The sequence below is a fragment of the Caretta caretta genome, chromosome 6 (genome assembly GCF_965140235.1).
Source record: "Caretta caretta isolate rCarCar2 chromosome 6, rCarCar1.hap1, whole genome shotgun sequence".
NCBI classification, from domain to species: Eukaryota; Metazoa; Chordata; order Testudines; family Cheloniidae; genus Caretta; species Caretta caretta.
The window spans coordinates 86,799,711-86,822,353 of record NC_134211.1 but is presented as its reverse complement, the minus strand read 5'-3'; the positions used below and the strand labels follow the sequence as shown (position 1 = coordinate 86,822,353).

Here is a 22,643-nt window from a genome sequence, read left to right as displayed (position 1 = left end):
TTGCAGAAGAAAGTTTGAAAACATGAACCAAGGGATTCTAAAAGCTCTGAAACCAGAATACAAATAACTAGAGGGTTGCACACTTTGTTGCTTCTGTAGGCTAAGTGCAGTAACCACACCAAGGCTTCCTTGTATTCCTCCATTCCCCTCCCAAGCTCCCTGTGTGCCACTCCCCCAACCCCCTCTATTTCAGGGACTCCTTGCAACCACCCACTCATTCCAGGGGCTCTGAGTGCCCCTCATCTCCGCCTTCCCCCCTCATTTCTCCCCATACCCCTAATTCTCCCTTTCTTCACCAGGCCAGGGGCACTATGTGCCCCCCACCCCCACCAAATGCCAAGGATACTGTGTCCCCCATGTCCCCCACCCCCATATCATTGTGCCTTCTTTCTCCCCATGCCAGGTGCTCTGTGTGTATCCCATTCTTTTTCTGTCTGGGAGAGAAGTCTTCCAGGGTGTCAGCGTTTTTAAGCTGTATTCAGAAGATGAGCAGAACTGAGATGGTGGGTGTTATGCTGAAGGTGCTAAGGGTCATCATCAACTGCTTCTTTGACCTCTAGATAATTACAGACCTGATTAAAGCTGGTGAGTCTGTTAACCAGATGCTAGGGGTTCTGTGTGTCCCCCATTTTCACCTTTTAATTTTTCCAATTTTCACCAAAATCAGTAGGATTCTGTCTATAAATACCTAGAACATTTCCTGAAATTTTCAAAATTATCAGATTCAGGGTTCAATTACATTGCAGACAAACAAAGACGCAGACAGTCAGAGAAATCCACTTAGCTGAGTGTCCTTGTTCGCTTGGCCAGAAAGAACCCCAAAATGTATTATATTTTTTAAAATCTCATTATTTTGAGCCAATATTGTGATTTTTTGGAGGCCTGAAATCATGATGTTTGAATGCTTGGAGTTGCCACATATCTTGGACAGCCTCATCTGCTTGCTAATCTATCCCAACATGGGAGATGTGTAATATTCCAAACTTCGAACAGCTTTAGACAGTTGACATTAAAATAAAACTAACCTGCTACAAATGCGTTTCCTATTTTCTCCCCACATTTGTGTTTCTTTCTACACTCCTTCCCTTAAGAAAAGCCCAATTTCCAGAATGAACAATATTTTAGTCCTGGACTAGTTATACAAGCAGTCAACTCCACTAATTGAGAGGTTCTGTGGAAAGTACTCAAGTGGTATGGTTTTAGCAGCAGGCTGATTCAAATATGGCAGAATCTGTATAGCATAGCTTGGTGTGCAGTGAGAGTCAGTGGTAAGCTGACTGAGTGGTTTGAAATGAAACCGGGAGTCAAACAGGGATGCATACTCTGTTCAATACGTTTTGCTTTATATTTAGAAAACATCTTGTCCAACTCCCTAAGTAACATTGATGGAGGCTGATGATATTGGAGCAAATTATCTATCATCTTAACTTCACAAAAAATATCATAATGATAATGTCTACAGAGGAATACAACCAAAAAGCATTGGACAATCTGTATACAACAGCCAAACAATGGAGATTAAAACTGGATGAACAAAAGGTAAGAATAACAGAAATATCAAAAATCAAGAAACAGGCTAAATTAGTAATTTATGATATAGATGTCACACAAGTAGACAGCTTCTGCTTATTTGGGTTCCATCATAACACATGGCAGTCACTGTGATGAAGATATCATCAAGTGGATAGTTATTGCAGCAGAACATTTGTATGCTTGAATAAAAAATGTTTGGAATTTCCAGTCAGTGTCTATGACACCTAAAACCAAATTATATATTCCATTACCTTATGGTTGTGAAACATGGGTGCCTACAAAGCATCCGGAACAAAAAGCTGCAAACATTTGAAAAGAAGTGCCTGTGCCATATTCTAGGCATGACAAGGCTAGATAGACTAAGAAATGACAACATCCGTAAAAGACTGAAAGCATAGTGCGTGACTACAACCATCAAAAGCCGCCAACTGCAATGGTTTGGCCTTGTTGCTAGAACAACCCCATACCTATTGCCTAAAATTGATCGCTATGGAAGAGATACTCCTGGGGGAATTCTGCACCACTGCACAAGCACAGAATTCATGTCCCCTACAGATTTCCTCCCGACACAGAACAATTTATCCTGACCGGTAGGCAAAGGGAAACTGCCATTACACCTTTCTCCCACCAGGGGCTGATGTGATGCCAGAAGAGAGGGCAGCTGGCTCACACGCCAGAGCAGCTAGCTGCAGACAGGTAGGGGGCAGAGGCTGCCTTCCTCACAGTGTCCTGCCTTCAGGGCTAGATAAGGAGGCGTGGGATATGGTGGGGAGGGGGCGGACAGACCAAGGCACACAGGGCTGGTGTGGGGGTGGTCGCAAATACTGGAGTTCAGAAGGGTTAGTGAGAGTACAGATTGGGATGGGGGCACAAGAACTAGTGGGATGACAACATTGAGCCAGGGGCTGGATGGGGGTGGGGGTGCAGGGCCACATGGGGACAGGGGTGGGAGGGTGCAGGGCCACATGAGGATATGTGCAGATATGCCTGGCTGAATGGGGAGTGGTGGTGCAGGGACACACAGGGACATGGGCAGATGTGCCTGACTGAACGGGAGAGGCTAGGGGTCAGCCAGGGTCTGCATGGGGGAGGCTCCCCAATTCCCTAACAATCCCCCCACAAAAAAACCTGTTCCATACTTCTCCCACCCACACCCAACAACCCTCCAGGTTCACTCCCAGGCTCCTTCCCAGCAATTACTTCCCTCTCCCACGGCTCCTTTGTTACCCTTGACTCCCCCATGTCTTTGCACTGCTTCTGAGGGGTGTGGGAAATACAGTTCTGTGCTGTAGTTTAAATGAATTATTACTCAAAAGTTCTGCATTAATAGGCCTAGTAAGGAATCTATTTGTCAAAAAACATTTCTTGAATCTTTTTTTTGTTGTCTGTATTGTTACAGAGATACTTGCTGACAGGTATTTTGAAATAAACTACCAAAATAATTGAAACTGGCATGATTATATTGTGTTACTTTGACAGGTAAAATATGCAGAATTTTAAAATACTGTGTGCAGGATTTTTAATTTCTTGGCACAGAATTCTCCCAGGAGTAAATAGCATGGTGAGAGAGACCGTGGACATCCAAGGAGACAGTGGTATAACAGTATATAAAACCATCCAGGGAACCCACCGAATTTGCTCAATTGGTGGCTCAAAATAGATGCAGATGGAATCTGCTCATAACTTTGGCCCTACCCAACCTTGGTTTTGGAAAAAGGAGATGAGGGTGATGAATGGAAGTGGGACAGAGTAGGGAGGAGGGCTTTGTCACTTGTACACCCAATAACTATTTTTGCTAGTGAAAATAATGAAAGTTCATGTTGTGTCAAGTTTGTACATTCTTTTATATAGACCTTTCTCATTTTACCACAAAAATATGGGAAGCAAAAAGGGAAAATATCATACCCCCTCTTCACCTTCTAATGAACTTGTATCCAACATGTCAACAGAAAACTTCATATTTGAGATTACTACTAAAGGTAGCATACTGTGCACTGTGAAAACTAGACACACCCTCTAACAAAGATTTAAAGAACACTGAACTACTAGTATCACTGTTATTATTTAACACAATAAATCTTGTTCTGATGGCAGCAAACAATAGGATTTGATCAGTGTTTGATTATTTCAGTTTGCATTTTTTCTCAACAATAGGAAATATAAGGAAGCACTGCAAATCAGCAGAGAGACTTAGGCGTACTCTTTATTACAGAAGAGGATGTCATTATTATACTGGCTGAGTCTTGGAATGTAGTGCTACTAGTTTGTGACCAAAAAAAATAAATCATGTCCTGAACATGACTCTGACCCCTTTAAATTTAACATTCTCTTCCTCAGTGAATTTGTTCAGGCCCAAACTAATACAAGTGGCTATCCACTGCTGTTATAAGTTAATTTATTCCCCAATGATAAACAGAAGTGAAACTGCAGAAATGTTCAATGTAACTTTCGGGAGTAAACTTAATCCCTTTTTATTCTTTATTATTATATTGACTTCTACAAAAGTTTTGGAGATAATATTAAAAGCTGCATTGTATCTTTTCTTGATGACACGTACGTATACATATGGGACTGAATTCTAAATGTGCTAGAAAAAAGCAACCACTTAAGACATCAAGGGAGAAATGGCATTTACGGGTCAAAGTTCTCTATTTCTAACCTTATAAAGGGCTCTATAACCTAGTTATTAGTTGGTACTGAAAGCTCTACAGTCAGAGCATATTATATTAATTCAGTTTATAATTTCATATATCTAATGATACCAGACCATAATCATCATAGATTATCAAATACCATAATCAAATTAGCACTAAATTGTTAGGTGAAATTAAAGGTCAGAACTTAGTTAACTATGTGGTATATTCAGATATGGAGGTAATATTCATGTGACTGGAAGTATTTGCATCAACAGACTATAGTCTACTGTCTGCTTTAACGTCTGCTCCTATGGAACTTTTTCACGTTAGAATAAAAATGTGCTCCGTCTTTATGCTTACAGACCAACTCGTAAATTCTGAGCTTGAATTTTTGAAGTTGCATGATAAAAAAGTAAATCAAATTATTTTTACTATTTTTCAAGTCCTTTCAAAGTGAATAATGCTGTTTTGTAATGCATTATTTCTAGTTTACTATAGTGTATCTAGTAATTTTTCATTGAATGCTGAACAAATTAGTTAAAAGAAATACTAAAAGATTCCTTGGAGTTTCTATTGACTAATAACCAAAGCAAAGGTTTTCAGAAATGCTGAGGAGATTTAGGAATACAAGTTTTTAATAAATATAAGGAACAAGGGAAGCGTTAACAGCTACTAGAAACCTGCAAATGGAATCTCCGTCTCAGCTGAAACATTGTGTGGAAATACAGAAGACACACAAGAAAAATGCGGTGTTGTTGCAGTTATTTTTTCAGCTGTAACAAACGAGTCCCCTTCTGTTTTAAATTTTAAATGAACACACCAGTCATGTATCACTGTATTATTTCTGCAGACCATGTCCCTTGCAATAGCTATACATTCAACTTTCAGACTTTCTTCTTGTACTGATGTCAAGAATTCTGCACCTAATCTGTTGCCCGTATTGTAGGCTGATAAACTAGGAGGTCAGGATGAAGAGAAATAGTAACACAACCGCTCCCCCATAAAACAACCTAACTTCTTCACTGGACCACACAGCCTTCCCTTAGAGACTAAACAAATCCAGTGATCCATGGAGAAGTTTTTCACAGGCCTCCAAAATTAATGAGAGAATGGCTGTCCGCGCCACTAACTATTGTAGAATATAAAGCAATCAAAATTCTGCATTATGTAGGAGTCTAGAAAAGAAAACACAGTTCTAGAATTCAACAGATTTTGTGTTTCCTAAATCAATGCAGATAAAGCTAGGTAAGTGCAGATAATCAAGTAAGAAATAGGCTCTGTCCAGCGGTGCTGGAACAATTTGTATAGTGGAGGTGCCAGGAGACACTGAACCATGACGGAAACCACTTCAAGCCACGGGGTGCAGCAACACTCCCAGCATCCCTAGTTCCAGCACATATGGGTCTGTTTTTTAGTGAATGCATTGCTGCATCTAACTTTTTGAATTTCATCAAGAACACTGAGTGAGAATTACTACACAGAAAAAAAACCCAAAGGAATAAAGAGCAGGACTATTGAAATGAAACTATATTAGCCATGTTTCAGAGTAACAGCCGTGTTAGTCTGTATTCACAAAAAGAAAAGGAGTACTTGTGGCACCCTAGAGACTAACCAATTTATTTGAGCATAAGCTTTCGTGAGCTACAGCTCACTTCACCGGATGCATACTGTGGAAAATACAGAAGATGTTTTTATACACACAAACCATGAAAAAATGGGTGATTATCACTCCAAAAGGTTTTCTCCCCCCCCCCCCCCCACTCTCCTGCTGGTAATAGCTTATCTAAAGTGATCACTCTCCTTACAATGTGTATGATAATCAAGGTGGGCCATTTCCAGCACAAATCCAGGTAATAATTAGCCATGCAACCATCTTTATAAAAAGATACTTCATGGCACTGAGTCATTGTTAATAAACCAACAATCACAGGAGATGACACTTTGGATTTCGGAATAGGGCTTGAAGATCAGAAAGGTGGGAAATCTAGAAAAGAAATCTGCTAGCTTCACACTCTTTGGAATTTAAGGCCCATGGAATATGTATAACCCAAGGCAGTTATACATGTTCCTAACAAATACCTAAGCAGTAAGGCCATTTCCTCACTTACAGTTATAAAGCCATGCAGAAAATTTCCCCTATGAGTCATCACATTTACAATAATATAAATGATTTTACCTGTAATAAACACGTAGCGTCTGAATTTCTTCTTCTAGGTTTTTATTCTGTTGAACAGCAGTCTCTCGCTCTTGTTGCATAGCTAGCAACTTTGCCTGCAAATAGATAGGTGATAATTATTTAAGAGAAGACTGTGCTGTTTTAAGCACAATGAAAAAAATACAGCAATCCTTTATGAATGTTAATTTCAGCTCTGTTGTAGGTTTGATTATACACAAAACCGTAGTCCTCTGTAATATTACCCATTTGTTCATTATTACAACATTCTTATTTAGTTGGTATACTATTGTAATTATTTGTAAGTATTGACATCTTTCAGTTGGTAATGTTCTAAACAAATTTCCCTACTTTTTCCTTCTGCTTTTCTATATTCCCAGTTCCCATATTAATTTCTTCTTCAATTTTATCCAGCTGTTTGCCAACAAATATATTTACATGGTATTCAGAATGCTAAATCTTGAACTAAAGTACTGTTGTTAGAGTGCTAAGTAAGGGTATTGACCAGTTCCTGTAATTGTCTGAGAAGAGGTATGGAGAAATAAGTGCACGTATGTTTAATATAGGACCATAGCTTAATCACTTTGAATATTTAAAAATCTAGTACTAATAGTGATTTAGGACTCCCCAGAGTACTCAGGTTTCATATCATTTATTTAATATCTCACAGGATGATTAACTGATTTAACTACAAATAAGACTGGGCTTGCATTAGGCAGGGTTCCCTACCATTCAATATATTTTTTATTATATTGTACATTATACAGCTACTGCAGATCAACCAATTACCAGAAGTCATAGGACATAAAACCCAAAAGGGTGTGTGCAACTCCTCAGTGTACTACCATGTGTGAATTCTGTCAGTGTCCCTGGCCTTGCACCCACCAACTCCCTGAGGCTACAAAAAAAAAAGTCTTGGTGAATTCCAGACACAATAGATGAGCTGTGCATACATAGAGTGGAAGGATATGTTTCAGGCACTGGACTGGGACTCAGTAGATCTAGGTCTGCCAGACTCACTGTATGACCTTGAGCAACTCAATCTCTCTGTGCATCAATTTCCCATCTGTAAAAATGGGGATAATAATACTTCCTTTCATCCCCCTTTCTTTTGTGTATTTAGACTGCAGCTCTTCAGGACAGGCACTGTCTTTTAATATTTATATGTTCAGTGCACAGCAGAGAGAGGCCCTGATATCAGTTGAACCTCTAGGTGCTACTGTAATATAAACAAATTATAATAAGCTGTTAAGAGAACAACAAGCACAGACTATTTTACTACACACATGGTCTCTTTTAGCCTTGAAAGTGAAGCATATTAATGCTTAACCTCTCAGTAACACTGATTTAGAGTGCCTGATGCTGAACGGCAATGCACTTTGCATGAGCACTTGGAGTTGGCAAGCCCTAACTCGTGGCACTAAGAGGTTAAAGTACTCTCCAGGTGAGCTGTTTAAGTCCTGAGCCTGGTGCTGCTTACAGCTTTGCAAAGAGAACTCACAGAACACAAGAATGTTAGCCAAACTAAGCGATTTTCTATAATTATACCGTACTGTCGGTGAAACAACATACTTAAAAATTGGAAAAAACATGCTCAAATCAAAGTAGGTGGTTTGTTCTAGAGGCCAATAATTAACATCCTTGCCAATTTTCAGTGTACTGTGAAGTGTGATTGAAATGGTAGACTGGAAGGAAATGTTTGCAGCAGACACACCTACGCACAGAGAGATTAACGGCTAGTCTCTTTAGGGAAGTATACAAAAAAGTACACCTACCATTCAAGTCACGCTTTTCAGGACAAAGTTCAGAAGACATTGGGGCTTGAGACTCTTATTTATGCCAACTTTGTACCAGTCTAACTCCACTGATTTCATTGGAGTTTCACCTGATTTACACCAGCATAAATGAGAGGAGAATCCAGCTCACTAGACTCAATATAGTCAAAAATAACAAAAACAGAAAAGTAATAGGCATGTTGCCAGTCTTCTCGCATGTGATTTGTGGGGGTGGATAACAAAAAATTTCAGCCTGGGTATGTGATCATGACAGGGAAGGGGGACTTAGCTGGGAGTGGGGTGAGAGAGAAGGCAAGAGCAAGCACCAAGCAGTGAGGGTACTTATCTGGGATGTGGGAGACCGGTTCAAGTTCTTGCTCCAGCTATTCTGGGGTGGTCTTTCTCCTCAATTGCACCTGATGGAGCTATTCCACTCGTATAAGTAATCAAACATTCAGCAGGCCAGGGAAAGACTGATTCTATAGCTCTATGGTTATAGCACTCACCTAGGATGTGGGAGAGGTGGGTTCAAGTCCTTGTTCTGACTAATTTGGAGATTATATAGTGGAAGAGAAAGTCCTGAAGATTGTTTCAGTAGTGGAGAGGCTCAACTGTTTACGCTTGGTACAGCTGTGGGGTGATGAGGGCATATGAGTCTAAGCTACCTTTCTACTCCCTCAATCCTGAGCTAAATGAAAATTGGCAGCACATAGCCAGCAGAGAATTGCCCTGCATTACAGATACTCCCTTTTTGGCCTAGGTGTGCTGGCTCCATGCGCTGCACCCACTGTCCCCCTCTAAGATGTGGGGGTGCACTGCATTTATACTCCACTAGCAGAAGGTCTATTAAGGGCCAAATGCTAGTGTAGGGATTTAGACCTCTCTCACAACAGATCTAAGCAGAAATGGAGCTAGAGCTGGCCTGAGAATCACGATATTGTAACTGGCTCCCTGGCACAACTCTCCTGTGCCCAGTCGAGATCTGGTGTCCATAAACATTTATGACTTAAAAAATAGTTGAAATGTTTGAACAGGATGGAAAGTTGTTACTGTGTTCCAGCAACAGAATTTTGATTAAGCTGAGGAGAGAAGAGGGCATGGAAAATCAACATTAATTTGATGTAGGCAGCAAATTTTACAGAGTGCTGATCTTTCCTCCTCAATTTTGAAAGTGGTACCAAAATTCAGCTGTGTATATCCTAATGACCGAAGTGATAGTCACAAAATAAAGGACCCTGCATACTGCATTATCAGGGGATGCTTTCTAATTATTTAAAAAATGCTCAACATACTGAATAAAATTCCGACCCCTTATCTGCACTATGGGACATCTATGGCATGTTACATGCATGCACCACATGATGAACTCCTCTTGACATCAAGGAAAGCATCTCATGGGGAATAAGGCTCCAGTACAGTACTTAAATATGTGCATAACTTTAAGTCCTTGAGTAGTCCCATTGAGTTTAACAGGATTACTTACGTACTGAAAGTTATGCACATGCTTCAGTACTTGGCCAAAGCGGGGCCTAACTGCAGAACGTATAATAGAGATCCCAAGCGGAGAGGACAACTGTGACTTTCTACTGCCACAGGCACAATTTCTGAAAAGTACAAGGAAAGAGGTGTAACCAACCCTCAAGTGGTTGCATATCTAGGGTTAAATCCTCAGCCCTGCCTTTGGTTGCTTTGCATTGCTGAGGTAGATCAAAGCAGCCAGAAAGCTAACCTAATCCTAAAGGGGCAGCTGAAGATTCCCCCTGGCCTGGGTGGAACAAAGTTGGTGTAGCTGGCTTATACCACCTGTGCCCCCTCTTGCTGGAGGGGGCATGGCAGGATTTAGGGGGTGGTTCAGATCCATTGACTGGCTGACATTCCTCAGGGGCACAAACGCGATAGATCTCAATAGAGAATATAACTCTTATTAGTTCGTATCTAGAAATTTTAATCAGCAGGAACAGCAAATTAAACTGTTTCACTCTGCAATCTAATACCACGCTCCCCAACCCAATCCTTACTCTGTTATTTAATACTGTCCAGGGATATTTGCAGCAGACATGTAAATGACAACACTCATAGCGGTCTGTGTTTTGCCTTAGTCTTAAGGTTGCAGACAACAAATCCTGCATTAGAATTCCCTGTCTGTCTCACATGAATATTACTGCTACATCACATGAGCATTCATTTCTGAAAACTTCAGTCCTGATTCAGTATTATGGATCTAGGCCAGAACAAACATTTTCCAGATAGTACAGTCAGGGAAGAATATGGCTTTTATTGCTCTATCAAAGAAAAGGAAAGGGCTGAACAGCAATTTTGAACAGGTAGTGCACACATGATTTGTTTCATTGTAATAAAAGCAAATTGAGCCTGATGCTAGTTAACCCATGTAAAGAAAAGTGTTTTGTAACATTTTGTTTATGACTTTAGTTCCATAGTCTTCCCCTTACACGATCACCTCACACTGGGGAGTGTGGCATAAAATATTATTATAGCAAATATTTTACATGTAGGAGCTAACTATGTGCCCATAAAAATACTACATGCTAATTCTAGTATGTTATCACATTATGGAGGCAAATTGATATATGAAAAGTTCACATTCCTCTGAATTAAAGTTACTTTAAGAACCTGCCTATTTTACCTTAGATACATTGATAACATTTCCTGAGTATCTGCAGTAACATTTTTTAATATCCTATACTTTAGGAAATACCTGAAATATTGCAAATGCAGAGGTAAAATGAGTTAGTTATCTCAAGTGCAATCCAAGGCAAATACGCGTGATTAATACATGGAATGTACCACCCTGAAATATTTTATTGCATATGGTATTTCTGAAAACCAAAGGACTGTTTTAATCACATAGTGAAGAGGCGTAGGGTGAAATCTTGGCCCTACCGAAGTCAATGGCAGACTCCTACTGACTTCAGTAAAGCCAGGATTTCACCCTTAGTTTCTGTGGATTTAAGCACATAATCTCTAAAACCCAAAAGTCACATGTAATCTATTCAGCACATATGGATTATTACATATGCAAACTAGATAGTTTATTTCAGGCAGAAGACCATCTTAGCCCTGGTCTACGCTACAGGGTTAGGTTGAATTTAGCCGCATTAGGTCGCTTTTATAATGAATGCATCTACACAAGCAACCCCGTTTCGCCGACCTAAAGGGCTCTTAAAATCGACTTCTGTACTCCTCCCCGGCGAGGGGAATAGCACTAAAATTGACCTTGCTGGGTTGAATTTGGGGTAGTGCAGACACAAATTGACGTTATTGGCCTCCGGGAGCTCCCAGAGTGCTCCATTGTAACTTTGGACAGGACTTTCAACTCCGATGCACTAGCCAGGTACACAGGAAAAGCCCTGGGAACTTTTGAATTTTGTTTCCTGTTTGGTCAGCATGGTGAGCTCAGCAGCACAGGTGACCATGCAGTCCCCCCAGAATCGCAAATGAATCATAGAATAACAGAGTTGGAAGGGACCTCTGGAGGCCATCTAGTCCAACCCCCTGCCCAGAGCAGGACCAATGCCAACTAAATCATCCCAGCCAGGGCTTTGTCAAGCCTGACCTTAAAAACTTCTAAGGAAGGGGATTCCACCACCTCCCTAGGTAACGCATTCCAGTGTTTCAGCACCCTCTTAGTGAAAAAGTTTTTCCTAATATCCAACCTAAATCTCCCCCACTGCAACTTGAGACCATTACTCCTTGTCCTGTCATCTGCTATCACTGAGAATAGTCTAGATCCAAATGAGCTCCAGCATGGAGTGAACGGGAGACACTGGATCTGATTGCTGTAAGGGGAGAAGAATCTGTGCAGGCAAAATTCCGATCAAAAAGAAGAAATACTAATATATATGCCAAAATCGAACAGGGCATGGTGGAGAGAGGCTACAACAGGGACACACAGCAGTGCCATGTGAAAGTCAAGGAGCTCAGGCAAGCCTACCAAAAGACAAAGGAGAGAAATGGTCACCCTGGGTCAGAGCCCCATACATGCCACTTCTATGATCAGCTGCATGACATTCTAGGGCGGGACCCTAACACTACCCCACCACTGTCCGTGGACACCTGCAAAGGGGGAGTCTCACACAACAAGGAGGAGGATTTTGTGGATGAGGAAGAGAAGGAGGAGAATGGGCAGCAGGCAAGCGGGGAATCCATTCTCCCTGGCAGCCAAGACCTTTTCATCACCCTGGAGCCAATACCCTCCCAAGACGGGATCCCCGACCCTGAAGGCGGAGAAGGCACCTCTGGTGAGTGCACATTTGTAACTACAGTACAGGGTTTAAAAGCCAGTGTTTAATGTTTGATTTTCTCTGAAGACTTGGGATGCATTCGTGGCCAGTACAGCTACTGGAAAAGTCTGTTAACGTGTCTGGGGATGGAGCGGCAATCCTCCAGGGACATCTCCATGAAGCTCTCTTGGAGGTATTCTGAAAGCCTTTGCAGAAGGTTTCTGGGGAGGGCTGCCTTATTTCGTCCTCCACGGTAGGACACTTTACCACGCCAAGCCAGTAGCAAGTAGTCTGGAATCATTGCAGCACAAAGCATGGCAGCGAATGGTCCTGGGTTTTGGTTGCATTCAAGCAACATTCGCTCTTTATCTTTCTGTGTTAGCCTCAGGAGAGTGATATCATTCATGGTCACCTGGTTGAAATAAGGGAATTTTTGTAAGGGAACAGTAGCGCTCCCCTAAAAGGGATCATCCCATAGCCACACGGCGGGGGGAGAGGTGAAGGGATCATCCCAAATAGCCACACGGAGGGGTGGAGGAAGGTGTGTGCTGTACATCCACCCGAAAACCACAGCCCCTCCGTTTAAATGGCAAACCCAACTGGCATTGCTTGCTATGGGAAAGGAGGATGCTGCAGTTTGAAAACATTCCCACATGTTATGAAGGCGTCAGAAGCCAAACCAAGTACCCTTTGGCTTACCATGGCTGCCTGGAAACCGAATTCTGTTGCCCAGCCATGTGTGATGTGTCACCATACCGGCCGGCGCTCAATATAAAAGGCAAAATGTGACCTTGTACCTAAAGCACATGTGCTGTCTGCTGTGAATTGCTTGATTAATTGTGAAAGTGTCTCCCTTTTGTTCTCAGAAATGTATCATCTTAAATTTTACTCTCCCTTTTTATCCCCCTGCAGGTGCAAATGTTTCTATGCTCCCCCTATCATCTCCGTCCCTGAGGTTATCGCATATTAGAAGGTGAAAAAACCACACTCGTGATGACATGTTTTACGAGCTCATACAGTCCTCCTGCACTGATAGGGCACAGCTGAACGCTAATCGGTGTTCCACTGTATCAACCAGCCCCACTGCCGCCATGATGTCCCAATTGCCACAGCCTGTGCTTTTAGGAACGTCTGTGTCCCATGTCCTCATAATCGTCCTTGTGCTGCCGTCTCTTAGCCAGGTTCTGCACATACCGCAGTATAATGTGCAAGGTGTTTACAATGCTCTCAAACAGCAGCGGTGAGATGAGTGGGCTCCATACTTGCCGTGCTATGGAATCTGCATGGTTGTGAAATGATTGTCTGCAGTTGCTTTCACAGGGGGAGGGAGGGGAGACTGACGACACGAACCCAAAAACCACCCGCAACAATGTTTTTGCCCCATCAGGCATTGGGAGCTTAACCCAGAATTCCAATGGGCAGCAGAGACTGCGGGAACTGTGGGATAGCTTCCCACAGTGCACCGCTCCGTGAGTCGATGCTAGCCAAGGTAGTGAGGATGTACTCCACCGACTTAATGCGCTTAGTGGGGACATACATAATTGACTGTATAAAATTGACTTAGATAAAATCAACCTAATTTCGTAGTGTAGACATACCCTACGTGTCAACAATTGTGCTTCAATTGTCACAGCACCAAGTAGTGCATTCAAAACCAGATGTCAGATTGGTTTCTGCAGGCAGGTAATGTTATATGCAGAGATTACAACAGATTCCAGGCAGAAATAGTTTTATTATGAAATCTAGCTGCAGGCAATTTTTTAAAACAACAAGAATCCTGTATATGGAGGCCTAGCAAGTAATTTCTTGTATTACCAATCATAACACATACTGTGAAAAGGTGAGAAAACCACAGACGCCATTTGCATATATCAGCAAACAGTTATTCCTAACTGATTTAGAAGCCCAAATCTCTATTAGGCTTTCAACTACCTGAAAGGGGGTTCCAAAGAGGATGGATCTAGACTGTTCTCAGTGGTAGCTGATGACAGAACAAGGAGTAATGGTCTCAAGTTGCAGTGGGGGACATTTAAGTTGGATATTAGGAAAAACTTTTTCACTAGGAGGGTGGTGAAACACTGGAATGCGTTACCTAGGGAGGTGGTAGAATCTCCTTCCTTAGATATTTTTAAGGTCAGGCTTGACAAAGCCCTGGCTGGGATGATTTAGTTGGGGATTGGTCCTGCTTTGAGCAGGGGGTTGGACTAGATGACCTCCTGAGGTCCCTTACAACCCTGATATTCTATGATTCCTCAGTGCATGAGCCACTTTTGAAAACAAGACTTGGGCTCCTAAGTCAGTTAGGCCTTGCAGTGCTGAGTGAAGCACCACTTTAACACCTTTTAAAGTCTGGATCTTTGTGCTTATGACAGGTGCTAGCTTGGTACCACAGGTGACAAAGTGGTGTGGGAAAGTTTCAGTGTTGATACCTGTTGTCCAAAGAAAGGGCTCCCGTGACATCAAGCTAGCACCTGTCAAAGGCCAAGACTTTAAAAGGTTTTTAAGTGTAGCTTCCCACAGCAATGCAAGATCTAACTGACTTAGGAGCCCAAGTCTCATTTTCAAAAGTAAATTAAGCACTGAAAATCAATGGGACTTAGGCTCCTCCGTGCTTTTGAAAATGAGACTTGGGCTCTTAAGTCAGTTAGACGTTGCAGTACTGAGCAAAGCAATGCCTAAATACTTTTATAAATCTGGACCTAAGTTTGTTCATCATTCCCTGTTCCAAAATACACCACACATCTCTCTGGGAAATCTTGAGAGTGACTTAGGACCGAATGGCCATGTACAATAAGTGAACAATCCCTCTAGCATCCAGATCAGGGTTGAAGTACATTGGTGGGGGGACCTACAGAAGCTAACACTGCTGCTGTCATAGGTTATAATTAGGCTTAAATTTCACCGTACACGCACAAACAGATGAAAAATATTTCCATCAATAATTAATCAAAATTTACAGTTATGCAAAGTAAGAAAAATGCTGTTTGAGAACTTGTTAGAGTTTGATTTAAGCAGGTTTAATTTGTGTTTTTTAATGTGATGTTGATAATTTGTGTTTTAATGGTTATAAAGCTTTCACATTTAAAATCTCAGTGTCTGTTGTCATTAAATACTTAGTGTCTCACCCCCTCATAATTTCCCACAGCTGTGAACATTTAAATTGATAATCTAAAAAAATGCTTAAAAATAAAAGGATACTATCCTTCAAAATTATAAAAAAATAAAAATCAAATTCTGCCAACTCTAGTTATATCTGTGTTGTAGACAAAGTATCAGTTTTCAGAGCTGTTAGTCCAATATCTTTCACAATCACTAAATTTCCCTTTGAAAGGAAAAATCCACACATTTAAATTCTTCACTCCTCATTCAAGTACAAAAAGTCAATTCAGGTAATTAAGCAAAATACTGTACTCAATGAAAAGCAGTTAACCAATTTGTGTTGAATGCTTACAATTTATGCTAAATGGGAAAACATAGTTTTTGCTAATTTCATTGAGCAAACAAATAATTAATATATCCCAAAGTAGTACTTTTTCATTCATAGTGCCAAAATCATATATACCACTCTGAGGTACTTCTGCTGAGAACAACAGTGTCAGAGTTTTGTTGTTGTTTATATTGACTATTTGAAACTATTAAATGAGACCATACCAAAAAATTCAGTTACATCATGAACAGCTCACAAAGATCACTATCCTACAAAGAATCACAAACATGAGTAGGCCTGTTGACTTCAGTGGCATTGCTCACGTGAGTAATTTTTTGCAGGATTTGGGTAGGCAAGGAGGGGGAGTTTGAGTTAATGTCTATTTGTATATACACGGCCTGTGTTCGTGAAAGGGAAATTGAGCTATTAGTATGCACAGGCACACAAAAAAAATCTAATTAGATATTATCATCTATACATAACACAGAATCAAAATGCTGAGTTTAATACTAAGACTTTAGACAAATACGTCACTCTTAAGAAAAGAGCAAAGAAATTATCAACACAGAATCAATATATCTGTGATTAGGAAATTTAGGATTAGTAAAGAGTCAATGTTTATATCTCAAATAAACAACAGAGGTGAGCATTCTGCAAGTATCAAGACACTTGTCACTATAGGAGCTTCTTTTTCAATGGACTTGTATAGGAGCCCATTTTGTATGTGTGTTCTCCTTTGATATTTGAGGCTCCAATCAGACCACCTAGCGAAACATTTTGAGCTCAGTCCCCAACTGCACCATCTTGCTTGGCATATTCGGAAAAGGAAGGAAAAAGTAGCTTTAAGCCATCTTTCTGCTTTCCCAATTCTGTGACTGGCTGGGGGTTGAACTGATCCCTGACTCAGTTTAGAGCAGCCTAAGGGCTGCATTAACTTGATCCATCTCATAATGACACTGGTTAAACTAAAGACTGCTGAGACACAATCTATGCAGGCCCCTGGAATGTCTCGTATGCTGCAAGAATCCTCTACAGACAATTTATGGTGGCTTTAGGGTTCCTTGCACCATTCCAGTGATACAAAAGGACCAATCATAGTGGGGCTATGGATTTGTCCTTTATGATTTATCATGACCTGTTCTGAATATAAATATCACCAAAATCTTTATTCTGAATTATGCTTTTTTTCCCTCACCCAAATACAAGTCCAGCCAGGAATTCTGATTAAGATATACCTATTAAAACATTATGGGAGCCCTCCAAAAAACATTTAGCTGTTGCAGAAGATGCTACTGAGGATTCAATAGGTGACACTCTTCCTCCTGAATCCATATGGGATAAACACCTCCATATGGGGTTCTGGAGCACTATACTATAGGAAGTGCAGTCTTATAGATCAGACATAAAAACGAGGTTCTGATGCTAAAGATTCCTGGCACTTTTTGCGAGAAAGGTGGATATGTCCTTAATTAAATGTCAGTTGCGGTAACTGCATTCTTCCTTACTAAATTTCCATGTAGCTTCAATTGAAAACAATTTTCTTTTTCAATTGCTATCCTTAGCTGTGGTGTGCAGTTGCTGTGCACTGTTAAACCTCTGTCACCATTCAACGCATGGGTACATTTCAGCAATGAAAGAAGGAATCCCTGCGTATTTGATAACACTTATAAGCATTTGAAATTTGGAAGGTGAAAAGAACAAAATGTTAATATATTCTATTTAAAATTACAGTTTTGCAAAGCCAAGCAAACATTTGGAAAAACAAATCCTTTTATTAATGAACTGTCAAATGCTCTGACACATTTCCATATCTATAATCCAGTGCAGAAGGCATAATTTTTGCATTAGACTTGTGAAATGCTATTGAGCCCATTTCAGTCACCACAGACAAAATTACAGTGTGAAAAAGTCATGTCTTGTTAAACCCACACAGTAAACATTTCCCGATATAACAGTGTCCTTCTATAGTTAGAATTTTAGCCAACAGTTTTGTTTTTGTTTGTTCAAAGGATGTCTCATACTTTCTCACTGCACCTACTGTACACTTCATCACCTGAACACCTGCAACTAAACTGGTCTTGCCAACAAAATTTTTTAAAATTATGCAATCTGTATTCTATCAATGGCAAGCACTTGGGTAGAATTTCCTCGATACCTTTCAACATAACCAACAGACAATTAAAGAACTGAGTGTATAGTAATATTTGCCAACTGAAAAGTTAGGGAAACCAGTTTAATCAAGTGATCTTCACTGACATTTTAGCAGTGTTTTTGAGCATTAGCTGAATGTTTTAAATATAATGTATAAGGATTAACTTTAAATAATGGTTCATGGAAAATATTTTGTCGTCTAATTCAGGCTATACAATCTGTAATATGGGTCTAACTTTCATAATACTTGAGGCACAAGATCCATTAATATTTGAGCACCTCTTTTGCATGTATGAAGCAAGTACTTAAATGCATGCAAATCTTAGCCTCGATTTAAGAAAATTAGGTTCTGAGAGAGGAATCCTGCCCCATTTAAGTCAATGGGAGTTTTGCCATTAACTTACATATGCATTCACACAACTTCTATTTAGACATAGATATATCAAATAAATATACATATGCTGTATTGTATGAAGGGAAAAATAGATAGGATAGGATATGTGTGCATGCTCTCTTTCTTTCTCTGATTTTATGTTTACTAACAGATACTATAAATGTAAAGACTGTAGAATTCTTTCCAAATCTATACTATGAAAGCTGAGATGCTATCTATTCCACAGTGGTAAAGGATTTTCACTTTTAAACTGACCAACACACATAGATTTTATGGAGCGATGAAAAGATCCTGGTTCCATTTGCACAACCCAATTTATGAAGGACCTGGACTGCAAGAGTAAAATTCTTCAGATGACCAGCCCTTTAGAATGACAACATTCTTTTTTTTTGTGGGGGAAAGGGGTCCAATGATATAAAACATATATAGAAAAGGTGACACCCACCATCCTCTTTTGGAGGCGGCAAGAGTTGGCAGCCCTATTGCCTAGGCACACCGCTGTGGATTTCAGCCATTGTATGGAACTCTACAAAATGCTTTTGATCCATTTTATCTTGCAACTTAGCAAAGAAATGTTGCAATAAGAAACACCAACAAAGATCTGAAAAACTTAAGCTCTGGATTACCATATTGTGTTCTACTGCTATTCAATGCGTCAGACAAAGGCAGTGGTGTTCAAAGTAGAAAAAGAAAAAAGAAACTGGTCACAGAAAGTGCAGAGCACAAAGTAAATAATATTCCTCCACATCCCCACTCTTTCATAGATTGGTTGTTAAAAGAGTTGCAGCAATTAGGCTTTTGTTAATTACCAGCTGTTGAAACAGATGTGTTGACTGTGCTTATTAGCCAACAGCTGGGGCAGGAGAACAATTGATGCTCCCTAAAACCAACAGCCAGCTGCCTTGCAGTAATTATCTCCAATCAATAATACAGGTGATAAAGGCAATAAAAAGCTTATATCTATGAGTTTCAATAACTAAGGCACTGTTAATACATATTACTGGAATCTATGGTTATTTTTAGAAAATGAGAAAAATAGTAACTTGTTATGGCTGCCATGTGCATTATATCATTTAAGGGGCAAGTGTCATGCAAACACTAACTGAGGAATACACAGCAGAAACAGACACTTTAAATTCTTTTCACTAGCTTGCCATATTTCAAATGTCTGCCTATCTTTAAGGGCTGTTCTCTCTTTCTCAGCTGGCTCTGTGACTGGTTTTTATTTACATTTAATGGACATCCTTACCATATACCTTTTCCCTAACTTCACTGTACATCACTTGATTTTTTTTAAAAAAATATATAAACACTAATTCTAGGTGTTAGGAACTAGCATTATACAACATATAATGAAAATGGTGTGGTCTAGTGGTTAGGGCAGTGGTTTGGTTCTCAAGAGACCAAACTAGACCACTGACTCCTGAGGCAAATAATTTACTTTGTGCTCAGTTTCTTCAGCTGTAAAATGGGATAATAATGCTTGCCCAGTTTAGTATACTATTTTAAGATTGTTGTCTACCAGGTGCTATATAAATGCAAAGTATTACAGTATGCTATTGTGAAGGGACATTAAATATTTTCTCTAATTCAAGTAGATCAAAAGGATCAAAATGTATAGACCATATAGTGGCATAACACCATTCAGATCTACACTGGTGGTGGCCACCTGCATAAAAGAAAATTTCTGAATGAATCATACTACATCAGCGTATATAGTCATATGGTTTTTATTTCATTTTGTTCCTGCTTTGTTTTACATTTTCTCATCTCCATGGCCTATTAAAGTGCATTAAAAAAAGAAAAGCAATGGAAAATAATAGTTTTTAGACCATTTATATTAGCCAGGCAGTTCATCTCAGGCCAACAAAAGACATGTCTACAACAATGTACAATCATGTCTATTCACTAATTAGTCTGCACTTAAAGACACTGCCTTACTGAAAACAAGGATTAAGGCTGGTTGAATACTTGCCCTTTCATAGACCTCCCTTATGTCTCTGTTGGGTCATCATAAGCAGCTTGTTCACTCAGCTTTAAGTAGAGAAGCTTGACAACCAGTTCTGCCCTCATCAGTAAGCATTGGGGCAATTCATAGGAAGTACAGAAACTTTAAGGAAACTTAAAGAAATCAGCCAACCAAAAGTGTTTCATCTAAATGTATTTGTAAAACTGCAAATATATTAATTCTATATTAAATACTTATAAAGCAAGAAGCATTGTAAACTACATGGTACAGAATCCTAAAGTAAAAACAAAGTATATTCCAATCCCCACTTTCCTACTCCAAAAGAAAAAGAAGTGCTTTTAATGGAATCAAGAGTCATGGAAACAGATCTCTGCACATACACCTTTACATCCATTAATATGCTTTCAGTTCATACTGTAAAAGAAACACCCGATCAAGCATGAGTATAAATAAATATCAGTTTTCTGTTTTTAGAAGAATGCCTAAAACAAAGTAACCCCCCCTTCAGCTACTTTAATTTCCATTAGGAACAATTGTACAGTGTTAGAGAGTAGACAAACACCACAACAATAAGCCACAGCAAGGTGTTTTTGAACCATCCAAGAATTGTATCAAATGCTTAATAATACTAATACACATATTGATGGGACATTGCTATTAGACTTTAAATGTAATTGAAGTTAAAAAACCAAAACAAAACACTTCAAATACAAAACATGATTCGTGGCAGAAACAGAACAGAAAAAAGTTGGGAAAAAATACACTCTGTCTTTACTATTTTGGAGCTTGCACAGACCTCTTCTCTATTGTATTCTTACTTTTCTTTCTTTGCACTCCCCAAACTGCCTGAACTATTTGGACTCCTCCTCTTGTACCTATTCCTCATGATTCCTGCTGACCTTTAAGATGCAGTTTGTTTCTTCATAGCCATTTCTATTGTAGAAATGAAATTAGGAATATTAAATATCTTCCAAGTTAGATTTTAGAATAGGAAATGACATCTGAAAATGGCACAATGGTCACAAATGGTCACCTGCTGCCTAAAGGTTCCTGAGGGTGGGGTGGAAGGGTAAATAAGCTGTTTTAAACCACCACTTTTCATTCTCTTTTCTCCTCCCTCTGCATAGATGCCTCTCCCCTACAGTACACATCCCTGCAGTTTCTGGGCTGTCACATAGCTTTCCCCCTCAGAAGGCATGGTCTGGCTCCCTACATTCTCTTTTATATCCATGTATGATTTGACAGGGACAAGGAGAGGGAAAGGGTACAAGTTGTGGCCTGGCTCCACTCTGCTAAGAAATGACTAAGATCTAGATGGTACTGGGAGGGGATATCTGGTGGAGAAGTGGACAGCACAGGACTACTAGTCCCTAGGAAGAGCTCAGGGAAGGATTATACCTAAGACTGAAAGATACTTTTAGTTAAATTAGGCTAGATCTGCTGCTATCAGGACATTTTTCGAGTTTTATCAGTTTTAAAAAAATTTATTTTTTTTGACGGCTGCAGCAGCAACAGCAGTAGTAAGTGGGAGCTGAAAGACGAGGAATTCACCATTAGCATTAGGAGTTGTCACACCTAAGCAGGGACAGGACCCATGACCTTTGACTGTAGATGCATACCTTTTGGGGTTGGGGAGACCTGCCTAACATTCTAAAGTTCTTAGAAACTGGGATTACCAAACCACCTGCATGAATTTATTATAACCAACACTTTACCTCTATAGAATAAATTACTGAAACATAATCCAACAGTAACAAGCTACCTTATAGTGTGTACTGTTTGGCCCTTAGCATACTACTAGGACACTTGAAGGCACCTGGACTTAGAGGCCTCATAGCTTGCAACAGTCCTACGGTGAGCACTAAGCCCTGGTCTACACTAGGACTTTAGGTCGAAATTAGCAGCATTAAATCGATGTAAACCTGCACCCCTCCACATGATGAAGCCCTTTTTTTCGACTTAAAGGGCTCTTAAAATCGATTTCCTTACTCCACCCCTGACAAATGGATTAGCGCTTAAATCGGCCTTGCTGGGTTGAATTTGGGGTACTGTGGACACAATTCGACGGTATTGGCCTCCGGGAGCTATCCCAGAGTGCTCCATTGTGACCGCTCTGGACAGCACTCTCAACTCAGATGCACTGGCCAGGTAGACAGGAAAAGAACCACGAACATTTGAATCTCATTTCCGGAGACTGCGGGAACTGTGGGATAGCTACCCACAGTGCAACACTCCGGAAGTCGACACTTGCCTCGGTACTGTGGAAGCACTCCGCCGAGTTAATGCACTTAATGCACTTAGAGCATTTTCTGTGGGAACACACACACTCGAATATATAAAACCG

General features: G+C 40.2%; 1 protein-coding gene across 1 annotated transcript in view; it reads right to left on the bottom strand.

Annotated features, from left to right (window-relative positions):
- MIPOL1 (mirror-image polydactyly 1) overlaps positions 1 to 22,643 on the bottom strand; it is a 294,447-nt gene that overhangs the window by 68,766 nt on the left and 203,038 nt on the right. The window contains exon 12 of the mRNA XM_048855134.2: positions 6,346 to 6,440. Within this exon, the coding sequence (XP_048711091.1) occupies positions 6,346 to 6,440 (95 nt within the window). The remainder of the gene's footprint in view (positions 1 to 6,345; positions 6,441 to 22,643) is intronic.